This window comes from Nomascus leucogenys, chromosome 6, assembly GCF_006542625.1.
Source record: "Nomascus leucogenys isolate Asia chromosome 6, Asia_NLE_v1, whole genome shotgun sequence".
Lineage (NCBI taxonomy): Eukaryota > Metazoa > Chordata > Mammalia > Primates > Hylobatidae > Nomascus > Nomascus leucogenys.
In genome coordinates, this window is record NC_044386.1 from 106920643 (window position 1) to 106945449 (window position 24807).

General features: G+C 46.1%; 1 protein-coding gene across 6 annotated transcripts in view; it reads right to left on the minus strand.

The window, feature by feature from the left end:
- The window catches only part of NTRK3 (neurotrophic receptor tyrosine kinase 3), a 382386-nt gene that overhangs the window by 252346 nt on the left and 105233 nt on the right, over positions 1-24807 (minus strand). For 5 of the 6 annotated variants that reach the window (XM_030814966.1, XM_030814962.1, XM_030814961.1 and 2 more), the window contains 6 exons: positions 19969-20037; positions 10055-10212; positions 9118-9260; positions 8549-8690; positions 7751-8047; positions 1346-1369 (listed from right to left, as the gene is read on the minus strand). In XM_030814966.1, coding sequence (XP_030670826.1) covers positions 1346-1369; positions 7751-8047; positions 8549-8690; positions 9118-9260; positions 10055-10212; positions 19969-20037 — 833 coding nt within the window. The remainder of the gene's footprint in view (positions 1-1345; positions 1370-7750; positions 8048-8548; positions 8691-9117; positions 9261-10054; positions 10213-19968; positions 20038-24807) is intronic. The other variant, XM_030814963.1, reaches the window with a different exon arrangement.

The following is a 24807-nucleotide window of genomic DNA, read 5'->3' on the forward strand; positions in this document are numbered from 1 at the left end:
GGCTTTGCAGCAGCCCCCCTGCCCCCCGCCCGCCCAGAGACCAGGTTCCTATCTAACCATCTGGCTGGCGTTACAGTTCAAGGACAGGCTCCATAGGAATAAAAGACATTCAGTCCCATTCCCTATCCCCACCCCAGAGAAAATAACATAACCTGGGCAACTTGGGCCATGAGCTATGGAACAGAAAAAAGAAACATGGTTTGGGATCCTGGCCAGGGTCTGGATTAGGCAAATGTTACTGGTGGTGGCAGCTGTTGCTGACATTCTGCTACTCCTTGCCACAGGCATTCCTTTTCCTCTCCCTGCCTTTCCTGTGCCCTCCCTCTTTCCTTCTGTACTCCTCAGTGAGATCCAGGAGGCCTGGGGATCCATCAAACAGCCCACTATCCATTCCCCTAACACTGATTTCAGAACACAAGGGCAGCTTAAGTTAAAAAAGTAGAATCATCTGACCAGGAAACACCACTTTTACCCAGCAAGGCCAGGATGGGAAGCCAAGTATCAATTTTCCCCTCACTCCACCATCTAGAATCACCTCCTTGACAAGAAATGGCCCTAATTCAGAATTCTCTGAAGGGATATTCTGCAAGATTACAAGTCCTCTAAGGCTGAAGACAACTAAAGAAATCACAGATGATATTGACATCAGTACCAAAAAGCCGAGGGTGTTTCTAAACAGCATCTACTATCTCAAGCCAGACATGGGGCAGAAATGGCAGCAGTTGCTGCTGTTATTCCCACCTCCCGTGGAGGAAAAAAAGAAAAAGGAATAAACACAGGTTTCCCCACAGTCCATAAACAAAACCCCAAATTCTTTTAGGATTGTCTAGCCCTAGCCCCAAATCACTTATAAACTGAGCCTCAATAATTCCTTCTGAGGACACATGAGCCTATCAGGAAACCTTGTAAGTCAAGTTCTCATGAGGCGAGTCCTGGCCAAATGCTCAGGCTCCTGAAGCAGGTGAGAAACACTAGCAGGTTTATAGGTTCCATATTCTCTCTGCAACAACTAGGATGATCACTAGGGATCTATTGAGGCACATGAAACCCATGTCCATCCTCACACAGCCCCTCTTTATCCAGGTAAAGAGATCCACAACATCATCAGACATTAGAAAACTCCCTGGGGGAAAGTGAACCACAGAGTGATTACCCAAGAAAAGTGGGCTTGGAACTGGCTAAAAAGCATTGCTACCCTTCATTTCCCTTTCACAGTTCACTCAGATGCCCTCAGCTGCCATGGGCCAGGGATGATGTGGAATAGGAGAGAGGACTATTTGAATTCAATAGTTACCGATAGTATCAGAATAAATCAGTTTCAAAGCAACAGGTAAAGCAGACTTACACAAGATAAAGTTATCCGTGCTCTCTGCAAAAAAAGGACAAAGAGATAATTAACAAATTTAATAAAAACCAGAACAGACACACTACATGGTCCTAATAGCTATGATCTCTCCCATTCACCATGATTCCCTGTTCCCATGGCAACTGACAAACTAAAATCCATGGCACATCACCCGTCTCCCCACGCTACACTATCAGTTTAGGGGGTGGTCCTCCAAATGGAGAAGCAATGAGAGATAAAGTTCCTGGTTTCAAGGGAGGTGGCCCACCTAGGAACAAGAAACCAAACCAGTTTCATTATGAGATAGGGAATTAAAACTAGACCCTCTGTCTCATTCACAGCTCTGCTTTCTTAAAAACCCAAAGTGCTGGGAATGGGGCTACAGGGTAGGCTCCCCTAGGCATTCTTGAAAATGCCAGGTATGATCTCAAAATAAAATTCTTCAAAGTAATATGCAGAGTTGATTCTAGTAGGTCATTGAGAAGTTCTTGAGAATCCCTCTAGAATCTGCCTGTCCTGCAGATGGTAATGTGTTATTTGATCTTTGGTCTCTAGAAATAGCTCACCTAATAATGAAAGCTAATCCTTATTGCACATTGATTATGAGCCAGGGACGGTGCTAAATGCTTCATGTAACACATCACTCAATCCTTATTACCATTCTAAGAGGTGGTAGCATTATCCCCACTTAAAAGATAAGGAAACAGGCTTATACAGATTAAGTAACTAACTGGGTGTCACTCATTTAAGAAGAAATTAGAACTGAATTCAAATCTCAGTCCAGGCTCTTGCCCACTCTACCAGAAATGCTCAAACCTTAGCACACAACAGAAGCACCCAGATGGTGATTGCTACCAACATCCAATAAAAGGAGTGAGGATTCCTTGGAGAAATGGATGATTTCAGGGCTGGACCAGGGAAAGTACAACATGTGCCTGGAATGGCTTGTAATACTAAAAAGTAAGAAAGTGCTCAAAGATTAATGGAGGCCTGGAGACAGGGCACAGGAGCCAATGTACAGGGGATCTCAATGGCCAAATGTAGGATCATTTAAGCAACAAAACGATGATAGTCCTGGATTGTTATGGATTAGGACTATGTCGTCCCAAAATCCATATATAGAAACTGTAACCCCTAGTACTTCACAATGTGACTATCCGGAGAAAAGGTCTTTAAAGATGTATTAAAGTTAAAATAAGGCATTAGGGTGAGTCCTAATCAAATATGGTTGATGTCCTTATAAGAGGAAATTTGAACGTAAACACACGTGCACAGAAGGAAAATCACATGACAACACAAAGAGAAGACTGCCATCTACAAGCCAAGGAGACAGGCCTCAGGAGAAACCATCCCTGCCAACACCTTTATCTCAGACTTCCAGCCTCCAGAATGGTGCGGAAATAAATTTCTGTTGTTCAAGTCACCCAATCTATGGTATTTCACTGCTGTGGCATTCCTAGCAAACGAATACATGAATTACCAGCCATAGAACAAAATAAATATCCATGAGTGCATACTGAAACAAATAAACAATTCAATAAACAAAAGGTGGAAGAATGAAATGCTCCTCCTTACAAGAGAATTCTGATTTTTAAATGTAGAAGGAATTACAAAAATAGAAAAATCACCATTTCACAAATACTACAGTAATAATTGTTTCAGGCAAGAATCGTCAATGAATGTTAAAATTAGAGTGTGAAAGAAGGACGAGAAACAAGCTATTTATGTAGCTTAAAAATATTATGCTGATTTCTTACAAAGGAGAAAATCATCTGTTTGCAGCAGAGAAACCTGGCAGACACCACCTTGACCAAGTAATAAAGTCAACACCTCCAGTACCAAAACCTATCAACATCACGCGCCCTGAAACGATGCACTGAGAGGGCAGAGCATCACTTCTGCAGAGTTCCTGCCAAAAATGCATAGCTAGAAATTAATCATTAAGAAAAAAATCAGAAAATTCCAAATGGAAAGAGAGTCTACAAAAAAACTAGTATTCTTGGAAGTTCCAAGATCATGAAAGACAAAAACTAGGGAACTGTCCCAGATTTAAAGAGAGTGAGATGAGTGAGATGACACAGGAACTCAATGCAGTGTGTAATTCTGAATTGGATCCTAGGCAAGGAAAAAGCATCAATGGGACAATTGATGAAATGTAATTCACATCTGTACACTAGATAATAGTGATGGACCAATGTTAACATCCTGGTTTCAATCATTGCATCGTGGTTAGGTAAGATGTTAACATCTGGGGAAGCTGGACAAAGGGTGGAAGGAAGTGCCTTGTATGATTTTGTAACTTTTTTAAAATATGAATTCCAAACTATTTCAAAATGAAAAGTTACAAATCTTTAAAAATTAAAAAGAAATACAGATTACTAGTCCTCACCTTAGAGTTTCTAATTCAGTAGACCTGGGGTGGGTATCAAGATTTTGCATTTCTAACAATTTTTCAGGAGACACTGATGCTGCTGTTCCCTTTGGAATGCACTATATCAATACTACACAGCCTCCTGCCTCAGCCCACCATGCCCTGAAAAGTAAAAGTGTATTCATTCATTCATTCACCCATTCATTCACTCATTGCAGGCCCTCACAGTCTTAGCTCTATTAAGTATGAACCAGCAAATATTCTCTAACCACCTGTGGGGAATCGGATACTTTCTGTGAAGGAGTCCTTCAAAGAAAGTCTTACTTATGGTACATGCAGTTCAGTTGCTTGTTTGTTGTCTATTCTGTATTGTTTTGGGGGACAGCCACAGAGCTGTCTTCACATTCCTGGGCATACCCTTCGTGCCAACACCCTCTTCTCAACAGCAGGTGACCAGAAGCCTGACTGGGGCAGGGGGACGATGGAGGAAGTGGAAACTCTAGCCTGGGTTTCAGAGCCTGAGAGAAGAGAGGTGCCAGATCGATTCGCAGTTTACATTGATTTGCATATGTCTCATAAGGCTCCCATTTATTAGAGAACATTCTCACATTAGCCAAACGTTTTGGTCAAGTCTGTGAACCCTGTTATCTCCAAATCAGCCTATGAATGTTTAAGGCCTTTGCCAGAGGCTGGAAGCATTTATACATCCAGAAAGCACATAAGCTTTGGAAGAAGGAGCCATCCTGACTCCTCTCTAACCTGTGGGAGGGTTCAGGCATTCAGCCTGGAAGAGGATGGTACCTAGGACTGGTCCTCACCTCTGACTGCACCAGTAGGCTGGGAGGAGCGCTTGTCCAGCACACCAAGGAACAATCTGAACATGAACTGGGGCTGTGCCATGAAGGGAATACACATTTCTCCTACAGTCCCAGACCATAACTCTTCAAGAAGTCCCCTTCTGTAAATTAATCTTCACCACAACCTTTAAGGTAAAAGCAGGAAGGTGAAGCAATTTGCCTGACATCATAGAGCTGACAAGTGATTCAGTGACAGTTAGAGCCCTGGCAATGTGGTTCCATGACCACTAGCCTAGACTACCTTAAGATTATCTGTTAGAACTTACTAGGTTGACCAGAGAATGACTACTGGTTCTAGAACTCTTGAATTCATCTCAGCTCTACATCTTAAGAATCTTAACAATGGCCCACAGCTAGTAAGCCTTTTCTCTGTCCAGATGCACTGCTAAGCACTTGGCAGGCATAACTTCCTTTAAGCCTCATGGTAACTTAGATGGGAGATATTATCATTCCCATTTCATGGATACAGAAATAGAGGCACAGAGAAGTGATTGTCCTTCATCTAGTACTGACCTTGCACTAAGCCCCATGCCAGGAGCCCAGGCCACCAGATGGGAGGGCTATCTGGGAGGGGCCACAGATGGGATCTGCACCTAAGTCTGTCTGATTTCAGAGTGCCTGCTCTTAGCCTCCATGCTTAGCTGCCTGGAAGCAAAAGAGAAACACACGTGATAATCATGATGTCTCCACATTCTCACATCAAAAGAGAAGAGCAAGAATCACAGACCAGCTTTGCATCTAGGCTTAGCTGGGGTGAGTTCGGTTTAGAGGGTTATGACTCATCTCTGCCTGCACCCCCAAATAATTGACTCTCCTGAGCGTTTAAGCATCTTGTCACTTGGCCTGACTGGCCCATCTTTTCCCTGTCACTGCCTTTTCATCACCCATTGATTCCTTTAACCTAGACTCATAAAACAAGCAAACCTTCCCACAGGGTGGCCCTAGCAGGATGGAGATGGGTCTGAGGAAATGACCTCAGGTGAGCTGCTTTCTCTTTGAGTTTCTCTGTGACTCTATCCTCCCTCCATCCTCCTGGGGCCAGATTCCCACTCAATTCCACGGTAGTAGATTGCAAAGGAGGGAGTACTGGAGTCAGCTGGGGGCTTGTTAAAACATAGCTGCTAGACCCCACCCTGGAATCTGATTCATTAAATGTGAGTGGCGCTTGAGAACTTAAGTTTCAACACATTCTCAGGTGATGCAGATGGGGCTGGTCCATGGACCAAAGGTCACTTTTGAGAACCACCGGCCTGAGGAGCACTGATAACTGACTATGGTGACAAGCATCTCCAGAGACTAACAGAAGGGGCTGCTGCATCTTGTGGGGGCAGAGGAGGTATCTCTGAGATAGCTCTGAGGGCTGAGAGGATGCAAAGAATTGCTTTCTCCTGAGATAAAGGAGAGAATGGAGAAGCTGTGTCCACCACATCATCCAACTGCTGCTGCTACCCCACACCTCTCAGGATACCCCTGGCAGAAGGAGCCAGAGTGTCTTCTCCTCCCTCCTGAGCATTCTAGGGTTCCCCCCTCCCTGGGCCCCAGAAGCTTCTCTTTGGAAACAGAAGCATTGCTTCAGGGTGCTTCATTTCCTCACCAATCGAGACTTTCCCTCAGCAATATATAGACTTTCCTCTTTAAAAACATAATTTATTCTCTAATCAGGCCACAAGCAGGGCAAAGTTTCAGTCTTTTATGCCAACAAGACCTAGCCTGCCCTTGTAGACCATAAGAGCGAAATATCTCTGCTCCAAAAGCCTCTGCTTCTACAGCGCAAGCCAGGACTCATCTACCTGCTGAAAGAGAGCCCAGTGTGACCCAGGAGGGGAAGTGTCATGGGGGCTTTTACTGAGCATACTGGAGATGATGGAAGTTTAAGACCACATGGGATTTCCAGGGCCTCAAACATCTGCACATTCTCAACTGTCTCAGAAAAGACGGCTCCATCATCCCTGGGACCTCAATGGCAAGAATTTAGCTTCATGCAGCCACATTTCTCTGACTTCACTCTCAGGGCCTCTAGTACGAGTTCCCTCGCACTGACATAAATAAAGCCTCCTGGAGCTGCCACACCCTGATAATTTGTAGACTGTGAAGTTGACTTCATAAAAACAGATGCTGCATACTGCTAGCTCTTTCTGCCTCTTCCCTTTGTGCACATGTGTGAGCATGCACGTGCATGTGTGTATGTGTCTTATCAGTTTTTACACTGTATCCCATTAGAACTCCTGATTCCTAGGGATTGAAGACCAAAGATCTCCTAGTCACTTCCCAAATTGAAGCACCAAGCTCAGCAAAGACACATGGCTTTATGGGCAAAACTTTTCATTTGCGGAACCCACAAAAAGATGCTACAATCACTTTCACTAAACTCTTTTGGTGTTTTTTTCTCCTCCAACTTCAGGAAGATATTTAAAGCATCTTAGCCCAGACAGAGAAAGACAGAATCAACTCCCAAAATCAAATCAAGCAAAGTTCTTCAGTAATTTCAATAATTTTTCCTGGTCCACTTGACATTAGCACTATCATAAGCTGAGGGCATCAGGTATGACCCACAGTAGCTCACCATGGAACAAGAGAGGAATGAAGTCACAGACCTGGGGGCCTAGATTCAAGTCAAACCTTACCACAGATCAGCAAGTAGAATGAGGATCAGGTCATTCATCCATTAAATGGAGGGTTAAACTGGACACACTCTCAAGTCCTTTGCAATGGGAAATCACGGAACAATCATCATGTGTCAAACCCTGTGATGTGCTTTATATACCTCGTTTAAAAGTCACAGGAGCAGTGTAATCATGACTATTTCATAGAAGAGGAAATTGATGCTTAGAAAAGCAAACTATCAGGCCCAGAGTCTCCCCACAAGTAAAGGGCTGGGTCAGAATTCTCTACCATTACTGTCTCTGCTTTCTCTACTATCATACAGTATGTCCTAACATGCACAACTGTTATTTCTAAGAAGTCTTGGTTTTTACCATGACTGCTATTGGAAAATGGAGACTCTATCCTTGTTTACACCAGATGCAGCTGGTAGTTGCACATGTTCCAGTGTGTGTTTTGTTGCCCATGATAACAGTATGAGTACTGATGCTGCTTCTCCTCTCAAGCTACCATGCTCCACCTCCCAAGCTTGTAGAAAGAATCCATACACCTCCGAGCCAGCTACGCTGCCCTCACCTGGAAAGGGCTCCTTGAGGAAGTGGCCATTGATGGTCTGGTTGGCTGTGCCCAGTGGGTTTTTGGCAATGAGGGTATAGTTGCCATTGTTGTAGTGGGTGGGCTTGTTGAAGAGCAGGCAGCCCTCAGAAATCTCTCCCTCCTGGTAGTATTCCACATGGATGATCTTGGACTCCCGCAGAGGCTGTCCATTGTGCAGCCAGTGCAGCGTTGGTGGGGGGTTGCCACGCACCACAAACTCAATGCAGTGCTCCAGGCGCAGCTCAGGCTCCTCCAGGCTCACCACGCGTGGGGGATCTGTCAAGGGAGAAGCCAGCTGAAATCCAGGACACAGAGTCTACCACCTCCCGCAGTAGCCTTCCAGCAACTAAAATGGGAATCCCAGTTCTTCCCCATCCACTCTGAAAAGGCTGAGGGAAGCAGAAGACCCACCACAATCCCAGCAGAGGGGAAGAGATGTCTGTCTTCATCCAAGCTTCCTAGATCCACCCTAGCTGGAGGGCTCCCTCTTGGGACCTCTTTGGGGTTTAATAAAAGGCAGAATAGGCCAACTTAGAAGTGTCCTGAAGATGTAGTTGACTTGGAGCCACACCATCTTCTGAGGGACAAAGGTACTCTTTGTGGGGTTTTTCATCCAAGGACTTACTTCTCAGTCCTGCCCTACAAGAGTCCTTCTGTCCCTGCTGGTAGACCAGCTCACTGCTCCAGCTCAGCCCTAGCAACACCTTGGCCCCTCTCCAGCCTCCTATGCCAGTTCCCCCTCACACACAGCCATCCCCCACAATAGCATGCACTTACAGTAGACAGTGAGGGCAACACTGGCATTGCTCATGCCCACCACATTCTCTGCAATGCACGTCAGGGTGAAGCCATTGTCCTCACTCGTCACATTCACCAGCGTCAAGTTGATGGCATGAACATTGGTCCAGTTCAGATTGGTCTGAAAACCCCAATAAAAAGATAACAATCAAACAGCTTCTACAAGGATGGCTCTGCTACCTAATCCCCAAATACCTTTAGGAATCAAAAGGAAAGCTGAGCAGAAGGCGAAGGAGATCTTTGTGTGAAAGCACACTGGCCAAATGCCAGGCTCCTCATAGGCAACAGTTCAGGCCATCCTCCTATTAACCCTATGAGGTGAATGGTAGTTCAGTACTATGCCCGTTTTACAAGAAGCAAAACCTAAGTTACAGAAAAGTTGAGTAGCATGTATAGAGCAAAATGGCTAGAAAATATTGCAGCTGCATGTAACCCAAGTCTATGTGTTTTTTCCTATAGTAACAAGACCGCAAATTTTCCCTCTTCTTCAAGACTACAATGTGATCACTCCCTAGCCTCCTGATGGGGCTGAAGCCCAGTATGCCTACCTGGTGAGTGTTGATGGACTGCAGCCCAGTGACTATCCAGTCCACATCAGGAAGGGGTGATCCAGAGCCATTGCAAGTGATGACAGCATTGTCACCCTCTCGTACGGTCAGGTTGACGTGGCTCACGCTGATCTCAGGAAGGTCTGGGAGCCAGACAAAGTGGGTGAAAAGACAGGCAAACACTTACTACCCAAAGGAAGCTCTGTCCATGGGGCTGATGGTGGCACTTCTTGCCTTGCCCAGTAATGACTCTAACACCACCTGCTTGAGTTCTTGGAAGACCCGCAAATCCAGGACGCTTTACATCACCTCCCCAGTAGACATCAGAACTCAGAATTGAAGCCCATGCAGTTGCAGTCTCCCACATTGCAGCGGCAGGTTGCGGGATGGGGGCAGTGCTTAAGGAATGCATTTCTGGCAATTAAGCTCAATGGCATCATTACACTTTGGGCTCTGGCTATCTAAATAGTAGTGTTTCAGTCTCCCAATGGGGAGCTTGCTTAAAATTCAGATTTCTGGGACCCATCCCCAGACATTCTCAAAGTCTGTGGTTGGGCCCAGAAATCTGCTTTTCTAGAAACTCCTTAGAAGCTGCTGCCATAGGGAGTCCAGAGACCATACTTTGAGATACACTCCTTCAGGTTTGGTTGACAGGTAACTCACAGGGAGAAAGGGAATCTGGTGTGATGAGAATGAGCACATTTAACTCCTGTCTGAATTCCTGAAACCAGTCTTCCTATGGCCGGTGCACAAAGGGACAGGAATGACCAAGAAGGGGAATGATGAGTCAGGAGGTCTGCACACAACTGCAGAGTTCAAGGCTGGGAGGGTGTTTCGAAAGGAAGGCTCTGGCATCCCAAGGTAACGTCCAGCACCATCTCTGGTGTCTGAGGGATGCCTCCCTGGAGCCAGCTGGGCCAGGCGGCCACTCACTCACCACACTGACTGATGTTCATGCGGAAGAGAGGAAGCTGGGAGCCATCAGCATTGATGCAGTAGAGGTTCTGGCTGTTGAGCTTGGCCTCCCCCTGCTCCTGCCAGAGCTGCATCCAGCGGATGTCACAGCTGCAGTTGAAAAAGTTCTGCTCCAACTGCCTGTGGGCAAAGAGAGAGGGGAAGGGAACCTCTGAACCGAAGATGGCCCAGGACCCTCCCAGGGCTATGAGGACAAGGGGGACCCGACCTGTTCAGGGATTAAGGGGAGGAGGGATTTAACAAGGTTACAAAAGAAGTGGAAAAGTCCTTGTTAAGTCCATAAATTGTAGTTTTAAAACAATAAACTCATTTTTTTAAAAAAAGAAATCCAGCCAGGCGCGGTGGCTTATGCCTGTAATCCCAGCACTTTGGGAGGCCAAGACAGGCGGATCACAAGGTCAAGAGATTGAGACCATCCTGACCAACATGGTGAAACCCTGTCTCTACTAAAAATACAAAAATTAGCCGTGCATGGTGGCGCACGCCTGTAGTCCCAGCTACTCGGGAGGCTGAGGCAGGAGGATCGCTTGAACCCAGGAGATGGAGGTTGCGGTGAACTGAGATCGCACCACTGCACTCCAGCCTGGCAACAGAGCGAGATTCCGTCTCAAAAATAAAAAATAAAGAAATCCACCTCACTTAATGCAACTGTCTAAGAGATCCTTTTAAAGAGATATCAGCGGCCGGGCACAGTGGCTCACACCTGTAATCCCAAAACTTCGGGAGGCCGAGGCGGGCGGATCACGAGGTCAGGAGATCAAGACCATCCTGATTAATGCTGTGAAACCCCGTCTCTACTAAAAATACAAAAACAAAAAATTAGCCTGGTGTGGTGGTGGGTACCTGTAGTCCCAGCTACTCAGGAGGCTGAGGCGGGAGAATGGCGTGAACCCAGGAGGCAGAGCTTGCAGTGAGCCGAGATTGCACCACTGCGCTCCAGCCTGGATGACAGAGCAAGACTCTGTCTCAAGAAAAAAAAAAAAAAAGAGATATCAGCTCGAGATGCTCCTCTTCTCAAAACCCTCCAATGGCCTTCCATCTCATTGAAAATCAAAGTCAAAGCCCTAAATAATCTGCACCATTCTCCATCGTCTCTCTGACCTCATCTTCCCTCACTCCCTCCTCCTCTTCAGCCACACTGACCTTGGTGTCTGCAAGGTCACCTGTTGACTGGTTTGTTCCTACCCCAGGACCTTTGCACTTGCTGTTTCCACTGCCTGCCAACCTCTTACCCAACATCTCTACAAGGCTGGCTCTCTCAGTCTAACACTGCCCAGTCCCTTGCCATGCTATATTTGTCTTTCTAGAATTTATCACTACTGGCATCACTTTAAATATTTATTTTTAATTAGTTTGTTTATCTGTCTCCCTGAATAAAAATTGAGCTCCATTGGGGTCAGCAACATTGCCTGTTTTGTTCATTCCCTAACCTAGAACTGAGCCTGGCATATAAATTCTTGTTAAAGGACAGAGAGAAAAAGAGAGAATGAGACTGACTGACTCTCCCTGGGGGAGTAGGTGGTTATCTATTTCCAAGATATGCTCAAAGCCCATCCTGGGACCAGCTTTATTCTTTCATAAATTCAATAAATTCTTAATAAGCACCTGCTCCATAATTGGCCATGGGCTGAGTGCTGCTGGCACAGAGATGAAGAAGACAGTCCCTGTCCTCCAGGAGCACTCAGCCTGGTGAAGAAGAATGTTTGATAGGGGAAGAGTCACCTTCAAGGACCTCCTTCTCTACTGATTTTCCTTATGACTTGAGGCATGTCACCTCCCCTCTCAATGGGATTATTAAGGAGATGATGAACAGCATTAATCAATCCAAAACTCAGAGTAAAGAGCACCCGATAAATCTGAATGCCTGGATCATTAGAGGAAACATGATTCTCTTTCTGGACCATCAGGGAGATGAATCTGTTGGAACCCAGAGGGAGGGGCACTTGGGCACACCGCACTAAGACCTAGGATATTTTTGACAACTGGAAAACTCCAAAATAGTTAAGTATGCATCAAAATTAATCAGCTTTCAGGAAAACGTGAGGCCCCTGGGGAAAGGAATCAGTGCTTTCTAGTTACTAGGACACCGGAGGCAGAATGTGCAAATACCCCTACGTGGTATCATCCTCTTAGCCTAAAAGTACTCTCTGCATGTGGTACTCTGTCAGAAAGGTGAAGGGAAAGGAACTAACCCTTACTGAGCATTTGCTTCTTACGACAACCCTGGGAGATGGCCAGAACTGCAAGGAGGGAGGGGCCCTCTCTGATGTTTGGAGGGGTTAAGTCACATGTGCAAGGTCCTTTGGCTGGTGTGCAAGACAGCACACTTTCAAACCTCAGTGTGCTGGACTTCAAAACTCATGCACTCTCCACCCCATCTGTCATGTGCAAGGCATTGCTGGGTGCATGGGAGAAGCAGAGAGGAGCAAGCTAGGAGCCCTGACTTCAGGAGCTTGTGTAGGCAAAGACCATGTTGGGGTCGGGGGGTGGCATGGGGGGTGGGGGTAAGTAGAAGGAAGTAACAAAGGCAAAGGGAAGTTGTAGGTGAGGTGTGAAAACAGAAAAGAAAGGCTTAGCAGGACAGCAAATGTGTTAAGGAGTGCTGGGAAACAAAGCTGGAAGGGCGAGTGGAAGCCAGATAGTAGAGGACTTTTACTGCCACATCAGGAAATTTGGAATTCATCCAGGAGGCAGGGAAAACCATTGAGGCCTCTAGAACTGGAGAACAATGTGGACAAAGAAGTCTGTAAAAAGAGAAATCCAACAATAGTGTACAGGATAAGCTGGAGAGGAGGAAAACTAGAGATTGAGAAGCTGATTAGGATTGCTTATAAACACAGGGTCAACATGTACAGTTGTGTAGTTTGAGCATTTCTCAAAGTACTCAACCAAAGGGATAAACAGAGGATAAAATCCACTCTGCACACTCTTGGCCAGACCCAGCTGTAACCCTGGTATGCGGCTACATGCACCCAGATGGGGCATCTTTTCTAACTCACACATAGGCACCATATAGACTGGCAGGGTCCAGGTCAATTCTCAAACTTTTGGTTTCAAAACTCCATTTACTCTCAAAAAAAATTACTGAGGGCCTCAAAGAGCTGTTGTTTATGTGAGTCATATCTATCAGTATTTACCAATTAGAAATTAACACTGAGAAAGATGTAAAACTCCAGAATACATTAGCACAAACTCCATGCATCATCAGAGCAATGATGTTATCACGTCCTGTGGCCTCTGGAAAACACGGTACGCTCATGAGAGGATGAGAGTGAAAAAGGCAAATAATGGCTCAGTGTTACTATGAAAACAGATTCTATCTCATGGTCTCCTGAAAAGGTCTTAGGGCCCCCCAGGACACCCTGGACCACCGCTTGAGAACTGCTGCCTAGTTAATATGGGCCTAGAGTGGAGTGGGAAAAACTGGAGAGAGGGAAGAGAAGATCCAGTTAGCATCACAAGGAAGGCAAAATGGTACGTGGTGCTTTGCAGGGGATAAAAGAAGAGGAAAAAGCAAAAGATGACCCCAAGATTTTAAGCTCCAAGAGACAGGAAATCAACGGCAGGGAGAACTGTCTTTGGTTGAAAACAGAAGATAAAGAACCAGCGGAAAGGAAGAGAGGACACATTAGGAATGAGGCTGGGATGGGGGTGAGGCTGGGGAGGGAGAGACCAAGGTCCTAGAAGGGGAAAGGGAAGGATGAAGTCAAGAAGCCTTGGACGTGTTGCCTTGGGGTTATGTCAAGATGCCTGTGTAGCTGGACATGAGACAGAGAAAAGAGAAAAGGTAGACAGGAAAAATTGAGAGGAACGTAATAGACATTATAGGATCATAATATTAGCATCGCACTTGCCATAGTGCCAACACTAGACTAAATGCCTTCCACGCATTACTTCACTTAACCCTCACGACAAGGAGAGCAGAAGGCCAGATGAGCTGCCCAGTGTATGCAGGAAAGACAAGCCAGAGGAGGTGGAGCGGTGTGGGCTCACCCTACAGGGGCTGCAAGGAGAGGCCTGGTCGCCCTGCTAGAATGACAAGGAGGGTCCAGATGCTTGAATATATGTGAACTGAACCAGGTCAGCCTGGTGTTTCCCAGCTGCTCACTTGACAAGATGCAGTCATTCATTATTAAGTAGGTGTAAAAATACAAATTATCCACCTGGGTGGAAAAGACTAGACAGGCGAGGGGCTTGGCTGCATTGCCACAAGCCACATAGCACTTGAGGCTGTGCTGCCTCCTGTCTGGTCCCTGCACTGCTGCACATCCCAGCATCCCATGGCCCCACAAAGGCAGACAGCATCAGAATGTCCTGAGGCTGGCCAGAGAATTAGGTGAGATGTTTGGGATGTGCCAAGGATGCTGCCAGGCAAAGGCTTTGTACAAATTTTCTGCTTCCTTCCATCCTTTCCCCCCAGGGTCCTGCTTACAGGGCCTGATCCAGCAGCTGGGATGCACCTTGAAACCTGGTCCTTTGTTCCAATTGAGTTTATAGGAAACTGCAAAAGAACTGTGGGGTTCTCCCCCCATCCTTCTGGACTTTCCTCCAAGAGAACAAGACACACACACAGCAGAAAACATTTTGAGTCTTAAAACAATGACACCCTAGACAGCCCACTGAGCAAATCCACAATCGTCTTTATATCTGGACAAGAGAGGATTCAAATGGTGAGGTGGGCAAGAAGCAAAGACCGGTACATCCTAAATCTAAATGATGCTGTCCATCCTGTGTCCCTCCTCCCACTGAACCAGATCTCAAGCAGGGGAGCCTTTAGCCAGGGCTTTGGGTGCAGTCCTGTGGAACCTAAAGCATGGCTTTCCATGCTTCATGAATAATGCAGGCAGTCCCATGAATAATACAGCAGCAGCTGCTGCAAGGCAAAGCTTACCAACACCCAGCCCTTGCCCCAAGATGGCCTGGGGCCTAATTGCAGGGCCCTGAGGGCTCCCCACAGATTAACTCAGCCCCATCTGAGCTTGTAAGGACAGGCACTTTGCAGCACAGCCAAGGCCACCACTGGATATTTAGAAAACACTGATTCCCTCCGGTCATCACTCTAGTGGTTTTCTTCTTCCCTGCACAGCAACACCACTTCCAGTGACAGTCCTGGGGCCAGGCAGTGGAAAATGAGGAGGGGACCCAGATCAGCCAGGACAGCCCTGCTGTCACCCAGTAAAGGATCCCCAAAGGATGGAGCCATCAACACAGGCCTCCTTGAGATAACAACAGTCAGATGGTAGGAAAAGCACACAAACCAAAGATATGAGTTGGGCCAGCTGTATCATTTCGAGTGAATACACTGGGTTTAGTTGAGTCCTCCCAAAAGATATATCCAAGTCCAACCCCTAGTATCTGTGAATGTGACCTAATTTGGAAATAGAGTCTTGGCAGATGTAATCAAGTTAAGGATCAAGGGATAAGATCACTCTCGATTTCAGGTGGGCCTTAAATCCAATGACTGGTACCCTTAAAAAAGAAAGAAATACTGGGCGCAGTGGCTCACATCTGTAATCTCAACATTTTGGGGGGCCAAGGCGGGCAGATCAGTTGAGGCCAGGAGTTTGAGACCAGCTTAGCTAGCATGGTGAAACCCCATCTCTACTAAAAATACACACACACACAAAAATTAACTGGGCATGGTGGTGCACGCCTGTAATCCCAGCTACTTGGGAGGCTGAGGCAGAAGAATAACTTGGACCTGGGAGGCGGAGGTTGCAGTGAGCCAAGATCACGCCTCTGCACTCCAGCCTGGGCTACAGAGCGAGACTGTCTCAAAAATATAAAATGAAATAGAAAAAGAAAGAAGATGGAGATTAAAGACAAAGAGACAGGGATGGCAGGCACGTGAGATGGAGTCAGAGGCTGAAGTGATGCTGCCACAAGCCAAGAAACACCAGGAGCCACCAGAAGCTGGAAGAGGCAAGGACGGGTTCTCCTGCAGAGCCTTTGAAGGGAGTGTGACCCTGCCAACTCCCTTATTTCAAACTTCTGGCCTCCAGAATGGTGAAAAAATAATGTTCTATTGTTTTAAGCCAGCAAGTGTGTGGTAATTTGTTAACGCAGCCTAGGAAACGAATACAGTAAATAACTCAACTCTCTAAGGTTCTCTTTTAACACCAGTAAAATGGGGATCATTGTGCTCGACCTTCCTTCTTCACAAATTTATTAGGAAGATTCATGATAATATATGTTAGCATGATTTGGGAACAAAAAGAAGCTATTAAGAGGCCAGAAATGATCACTATAGTAATACTATTAGTAACATTATTGTTTAGTGACGTCTCCAAGAACCGTGGAAAGTCGTCACGGCCAAGACTGGGAAGAGAAATGCACCAGGACCAGCCCAAACCCATCCCGGCTACTGAGTTAATATTTTACCAAGTTGATTAAATCTTCAAATGATACTAGAGGTAATTATCACTTTCCTTTAAAACAAAATGAAATACTCCAATCTATTTTCATCATGTCTGCTCCGTGCATGCAGGGTGTTCAGAGAAGCCTGTTCAAGATACATTAAGGGTCCTGCTGGAGTGTTTCTGTGCTGTGGGTCTACATCCTCTGAGACCTCTTGCCATTGCCTAAATTGTATCTTGAGATTCAGAATCTAAGCTTCTTTTCTTCCTAATTCATTCTTTATCTCTAAGACAATCTCTCTGATTCTTGCTCTGATTTTTGGACAGACAGCTCTAATCTTCTCCGCAAGGAAAAAAAAAATCATCTTGCCATAACCAGAAACTTCTGAGAGCACTGCACAATGCCACGTCAAATTTTTCCAACCTGTGCCATTGAAACTGTGCTGGTTACTCTGACGCAAGTCATGGAAGATGCGAAGATGCTTCAGATTCACTCAATAAGAGGTACGCCCCCCTGGACAGAGGGGAAGCTGTGAGTCAGGGGCTTGGCCAAGACCATCCCCCTCATCCCACAAAAACAAATGAGAGAAAGTAAAGGAAAGGTCTTGGTACACTGCAGGAACTCTGAGATGGTAACTTGTTTTTTTTTTCCTTTGATTCCACTCAAGAGACCCACCATCTTGAGAGGGGCTTCTGGAAGGAGAGGCCGAGCATGTAGGGTGTGTTGCTTGAGTCAGATAAGAGAAACAGCATGGTCTTTGGAAACAGCAGATTGGGGTAGTGATAATATTAAAAATCATAACACTCATTCCCAGATGTACCACTTACTAGCCATGTGATCTTGAACTAGCTGTTTAACTTAGCCGAGCTTCAAATCCCTCATTTGTAACACTGGTCATACTGCTACGTCCCTGTGGGATTGTTCCAAGGATAAGACAGAACCTCACACACATTAGATGCTCAAGATGTGCCTCTTCCTTCTCCTTCTTCCCTACTGGAAAAGTCGTGGACACTCAGCCCTTCCATTCTTACAGCAAGGATCCTCTACTGGACAAGGGGCTGGTTGGGGTACAGCAGAGGTCCTTAGTGATGGAAAGAAACATGCTAAGGAATTGCTGCACACCCTCTGCCCCTTCTGTCCCTGCAGAGGGTCACTTAAACCTCACACTTCTGGCCTGTGGCTTTCCTGGCTCCACAACACACTGAGCCCTTTCTCCTCCAGGGCCAAAATTCTTTCTTCCTGGAAACACACAACCCATCCCCACGCCCCAGCCCACAGGCTCCATCGAGCAGACCCTGGCAGTCTAGATGGCTCATGGCAGATGGCGCCATGTGGACTAATCAGGAAGTCAGACAAGAAAATACTACCCCCTCTTCCATTTGCCAGGAATTGGGATTGTTTGGATTTTAATCATAGCCACAGCTAAGAGCCAACACGCGGCCCCTCCAGCCAAAAGATGAATTTTCCTCTCTCAAGATTCAATTCTTCTTCAAAAAATAGACCCCTACTAGGGTGATTGCTCCTCAGAGGGGGGCTTCTTTATTCTCCAATATGATTTTTTCTTAGTTAACAATATGACAGAAATAAAACACACCATGGACATGGTGGCACTCACACACTGACTCGCACTGGAGGGAATGTCTTCATTCCTCCATAAGTTACATCTAGCTCACTGGTGTATTGATCCCAGGCAAAGATGAATGCAGAATCCCATGATCCTCTGGGAGAAATCTGACATTTTCTTTAAATATATATCCACGGAACAACTGTTTCTAAAACTCCACGAAACAGGTCACCAGGGCAGCAGCACACCATTGATTTCACATCCAATAATTTTTTAGAAAGAGCACTGAACATTTTCTCAATAATTCAGCCAACAGCAGACCCCCTATGTCCCCTGGAGAGATACCATCCCTGGCCTCCTGAGATGAAGGGACTACAGGTTCCAGAATAATTACATGCAAGACACCCAAGAAAGAGATCCCCCAAGGCCCTCAGTCAGTTCTAGGGTAACTTAAGAAAGACCACAGTCATGTGTTTTTTTAAAATTGTGGTAGAATAGATCCTTGTGTTGGAAACAGACTGAAAACATTGGGAGATAACTGAGCACGCTGGTCAAGGCTTTGGGTCCATACACTGCCACTATTCAGTGAGTGACCTTAAACAGGATACTTAACCTTGCTAAGCATCTCAGTGTCCTCCAAAGTGAACTGATAGTAATAATTCCTACCTTACGTAATTGCCATAAGGATTAAATTAAATTAAGTATACAACTTAATAGATTGCTTGGCACAATGCCTGGCACAGAGGAAGAACTCAGAAATCAGTGTTAGTAGTAAATCGTAGTAGTCATGTTAATTTATCTTTTCCACCTACAGTACACAAGGTCATCACGGGGTGATAGGCTATTGGGATGCTTGATGTAAAGCATCAAGAGCTGGGTCTGAAAAGGTAAGGTTTTGACGCATCCATGAAGTCAGGTCTTGCTAGGTGAAGGGAAAATAAGTTGAAAGGCCAACAGCATAGGCAGAGGTCCAAGGTCATTGCCTCTTGGTAAAGAGAGCAAAGCACTCAGCATTCAGTGAATTTGGATCTGCGTCACCAAGTAAGAGGGAACACATGAGCGGTGTCTCTGGAACTCTGACTCCCTAACTTGATCCATGCCTCAATTCCTTTTCAATTTATTCCTTGATTTATACCCTCAACATAATATGATGTCCTTCATGCACAGAGATGACCCCGATGAATCACTCATCAACACGAGTTATTTTTTCCAGCAGTGGTCACGAATGTTCACTCATCCGGCCTTCGTTTGTTTGTGCAGAATGGCTGGCTGGGATAGGGGTGTCCTGATCAGCCTTGGACCACAGCAAAGCTAACCAGTCCACATGCAGATTGAAAAAATATATGGCCTCCCAAAACCCCTTGGCATGCCAGCACTCAAGTCAAATAAGCTGAAGAAGATTATGAGTGGTGAAAAGGCATGTAACTTGAAGTCAGAAGGTGTGGGTTCAAGTCCCGGCTTGGCTAGGCCCTAGAAATGTGGTCTTAGTTGAGTCTCACATGTCTGTCTAGGGCTCACAATCCTCACCCATAAAATGCAGAGAATAGTAATATCTACCTCTTATGACTCTTATGATGATAAATCTAAAGTTATATAAATGAAAGCATGCCTAATAGTCTGTAAAGTTATATATTATGAATGTTATTTATTATAAATTTTTTATTATAAATATTTATACTATTATAACTAATTACCTATAGATCACAAAACTAAGTCATAATAAAAGAAGAGACTCCTGTCTTCTGAAATAGATTGTGCCCAGAAACAGCATCAGAAGTCAAGCAACAGGGTTAATTGCTCTCACTGAACATGGTACACTCTATGTCAACCAACCCAAGTAGGCTCTTTGAGTAGAGGTATGCTCAGCCTTCAGGTAGTTCCATTGCTTGACACTTCTCCCCATCCACCCATTATCAGCACTTCAGTACCTGGACAGTTTTCAAAACCAAACTTACAATTCCCGAAGACTCAGCGTCTGGAAGAGCTGCCACGAGAGTGTGGTGAGCCGGTTACTTGACAGGTTTCTGCAAGATTGACAAATAAAGGGAAATTTTAAAACAAGTCTGGCACAAATAATGCTCTAGGTAGTAAGCTTAATCATTTCACTGGAGCCTGGCTTTGTTTTCCTTCTTCTTCTTCTTCTTCATGCTGTTAGGCTAGCGATACATCTGCTAATAGTTGAGGGCATAGATCAGGTTTGGATAGGCTTTTGAGGGCTTTTAAAGGGCAAGATTTTACAAATCAAAGAAACCGTGAAATTCTCATGGTCGTTCTCCCATATACCCTCCCCACAATAAAAGTTTACAGAGCCTTTATGAAGTCATCCTTCTCTAAGAGGACAGGGATTTCTCAGAGTAGATAAGCCCACTAGCATTCTTAACATGCACACAGGTCGAAAAACTCTGCAGGTCACCTACAATTCCTTTTAGCCAGTGTCTCTCCCGACAAACATGCCCACCAATGATCAAGACATCAGCCTTTTGTTCACACGTCTGTTCTCCTCCTAATGGCTATTTAATTGTTCTCATTAGGATGTACAGGGGAAAGGAGCAGCCATTAGTCTTCTGGATAAAAGAAGAAACACGCCCACAGTTATTACTTTGCCAGGCTCAACAAACAACTTTTGATGTGATAACAGCCCTTAAAGCAGCAGTTAGACACTGCTAGAATTGAAGTGGCATCCCAGGAACAATGTACTCATCTACTGATGGGAATAAATGGCAGTGCTGATTCCATTTAGGTAAATATCTATCCACACAAACACGATGTGTGTATACTTGTGTCTATTAAACATGTAGGTACTAAAGGCAAACACAGACTCTTGTTTATTCACACACATATGCTTACACACGCACCTATATTTGGATGACTTCTACAACAAATATTTATTGAGGCTACACTGAGGAATGAGGGAGTTGACCACTGAGGGGGAAGGGAAGTTCCCTCTGGAATCTTATATTCAAGTTACAGATGAATAAGCAGAAGGAAGAGTATCAACGCCATGATGTAAGTAACTGATAGAGGAGTGGGGAGGGCTCAGAGAGAGGTGCCTTCTGAGAAGGTAGCATCGGGCCTGAGCCAAGAAGAAGAAAGAGCTAAGTACCAAGGGAGGAGTATTTCAGGCAGTGGAAGTAGCAAGTGTCAAGGCCTGAGAGATCCAGGGGACCAGGAAGGAAGCCAGTCAGGAAGTAGTGAGGAGTGCTTTGGGATAAGTGGGAGAGGGATTCACGCCACACTTGCTGGCCATGGGGAGGAGTTTGGATTTGATATTAAAGAGTGATGGGAAGGCACTGGATGGTTTTCAGCAGAGAAGTGACCTAGTCTAATTACCATTTTTAAAAATAGAAGGCCAAGACTAGAAGTTGGCAGGCCAGCTAGGAGGCTGCTACAGTCTTCCAACCAAGAGAAGGGAGTGGAGATAATCAAGTGGATGGATTCAAGATAGGTATTAGAGGTAGAGCTGCCAGGATTTCTATTGGATTGGATTTTGGAGAGGAGAGAAAGAGAACTGAGTGGCCAGGTAAATGGTGACATCACTGAGTAGAACAAGAAAGCCTGCCAAAGGATCACATGGAGGCAATGGGATAGATACCTTCCCCTTGCAAATATGAAGTTTGACACACTGTTAGCTATCCAAAGAGATAAGTCAAATTGCCTGCTGGATTCCTGGGTCTAGAGCTCGTGGGAGAGGTTGAGGCTGGGTAAGATCACATAGGGAGGAAGTCTACCCAGTTCATAACAGGACCAGACACTAAAATACAAGAACAACCAAAGGGACATGGCTTCCCCTTCTCATTGGATGCAGCCCTCTTTGGTGAGGTGGCTTGGTTCTACCCCGGCCTGAACTGGCTAGGTCCCTGAGATGGCCCATGACTGTGCAGGGGAGGCAGCCTCATGCTGGGGATGCAGGAGACTGGAGGAGAAGGGACAGAAACATAGGTAGATGTCTCCCAAGTTTACTGTTCTGCTGTCTTCCCTGTACCCGGTACCCTCTCTGTTCAGAGTTTTTAAGCCTCTAGGATAGTCCCCATGGCCCTACACTGTCACCAACCTCCTCTCTGCAAGGCTGAGACCTCTGGTATGAAAGCACATGCTCACTAAAAGCCTATACACCTAAGCCATCCATTATGTTCAGCTCCACAAAACCCCTAATGACTATACATCTTATTCCTACAAACTTCCACTGTTTCCCCACCAATCAGAAAGAAAGGTGTGATAAAAGAAGAACTGCAGTGATGACCACCTGAGGACACCACCTGGGGCAAAGCCCCATGCAGCAGCCCAGCTCCTGCTCAGAAGGGTGGAGCTGGAGACCAGACACACACTCCCGCTGAGTCACTGACCACACCCTGTTAGACCAGGAGTTCGAACCTGGGGTTCAGGACAACAGGATTTGGTACCACTCTGAGTCTCCATTGCCATTGGCCTTTATGAGGTTTTATTAAATCTAAGTGTTTGATTCATCCAGGTAGAAATCTTCTGTTTTGCTCTATTTTGCCTGGTTTACTCTATGCACAACAGCATAACGGCAGCAAAAGCTGGACAAGCCCCCAACTTCCAAATCCACGAAGTAATCCCTGCTGCACTTTGGGAAGATGCCCGTCCCCTGCCTTTAGCTCCCTACCCCTCTCCAGTGCCTCCCTGAACAAAACCCATGGTTCTGAAGCTGAGCAGTTGCATCCAGTGGGCAGTTGGCAGCCAGAAAGCTCAGACTTATTGAGCCCTGAAGAACGTGCCCCTGGTAAGGTACAAAAGCAACTGGTGGGAACTAGCAGGCCAGGAGACAGGAGCAGTCCAGGTGAAATGGGCAGCCCTGCCCATCTCAGAGGGAGGAGCAGGCAGGGAGTCCTGAGGAACCCGAGGCAGAGAGCAGGCTGCCAGCGATGTCCTCTCACAAAGGTCATGCTTTGCTACATTAGGCAGAAATGTCAAAAGAAAATTGGATTCTGAAAGAAAGAAAATAACAGACATTCTCAGCAAATAAAGAATAAGAAATAGCATTATTGCCTCATTACGAGTTAGAGGAAGGAGGGGTCCTGGGACACCTGTTAAGGGGGAAGTGGGCTCCTGCTCTCCCAGGGCTGTCTCGGCTTCATCTCCCCCTTGCCCCTCCCCCACCCATCAAGCCCCACCTGGATTCCTCCCGCTCTTTGGATGGATGGAATGGCTGAAGCACTCATGTGCTCTGCCCACAGACACAGACAACCCAGTGCCTGTTTGCAGACTGGAAACTGTATTGCACAAGTTCAGGGAGGGGTGCAGCGTGCACAACCCTTGCAACTGTACACAATGCCCTGCCAGACACACGGTAGAAGCACCAAGCCCCAGGAACAAACTTGTACAAAAAAGACAAGAAGTAAGGCAAACATATACACACCACAAAACAAGCAGAGCATGCCTCTGGCCACCCTGCCCTCACCGGCATTGATAAATTCTCGTGGTGCAGGGTAAATAAAGAAGCTTCTACATGAATTGCCACCCACTCGGAACTCATTGCCCCTGATTTTTTCTTCTAGCTGGGGCCTCAACTATATGCACCTGTCATCAATTATTGATGAGCTGGTTATCCTGCTCATCAGACAAGAGTTTAATTAAGAACCATCCTGCCTCTGAGACCCGCAGCAGCCTTTTCTGTGCACTTCCTCCCTAATAGATACATTATCACCCGTCTCTGACTTTTGCTTGGGTCAATGGCCAGTTTCCAAGCCACCTGATCATTGAATTAATTTGGTGAGCAAGATTTTACGAGATGATGCATCAAACTCTTCCGCAAAATCAAGTTCCGTGACACTGCCCCTTCTATCTCTCGCCTGAGACTACCAAACAAAGCCATTAATTTTGTGCTGCACAACTGGCCCTCTCACAGACCAGACTCTGGGGTCCAGAGGTAATAAACGATGATGATGTGGCTACTGGGTGCTCCGGGAACAAGGAGCCAGACACACAGATGGCTGAACCCTGGGCCCTGAGGAACGATAGAGCTGAGATGTCACCTCTGGCATTAACCCCATAATGAACAGGGGTCCTCCCAGGCAACCTCTCCTCTGATCAGTAGAAACCTCAGCACAGTAAGCAGTCCTGTGACCTTCCTAATGGTGGCACCCAACTATGGCAGGAATAGAGCCCACAAATGGGGAGGATTTCATCGTCTACCCTGGGAACCCTACTGTTACAAAAGGGTCAACAAGACGGACCCTGTTGCCAAGAGAAACCAACCAGATGAGTCCCTCTGTTGCCCGTTTGGGGGTTGAGAGTTGAGGAGATATTAAGCCCCATCCAAAAAGTGGTCCTGAAGATGGAAGGATTTGTGGATTTCCTGGATTAAGAGTGGGGCTGACATTTGGAAGCACCTTCTCTTCTACTGGCAGAGGCAGGCTAATGGGCAGGTATGTCTTAGGATTTGCATGTGTAAGGGATTGCTGGTGGCAGGTCCTCTGTGTCTCTGGGCTATTAAACCAGACTGCCTCACCTGTGTACTCCCACTCCAGCTCCTGGATGCTCACTCCACCTCCACACCTCCTTGGTCCCTCTCACTTGAATGTTTTCTGTTGTAATGGGCTGAATTTCATTCCCTCAAAATTCATTTTTAAAATCCTAACCCAGCCAGGAGCCATGGCTCACACCTGTAATCCCAGCACTTTGGGAGGCTGAGGCGGGTGGATCGCCTGATGTTAGAAGTTTGAGACCAGCCTGGCCAACATGGTGAAACCTCGTCTCTACTAAAAATCCAAAAATTAGCTGGGCCTGGTGGTGGGCACCTGTAATCCCAGCTACTTGGGAGACTGAGAAGAATC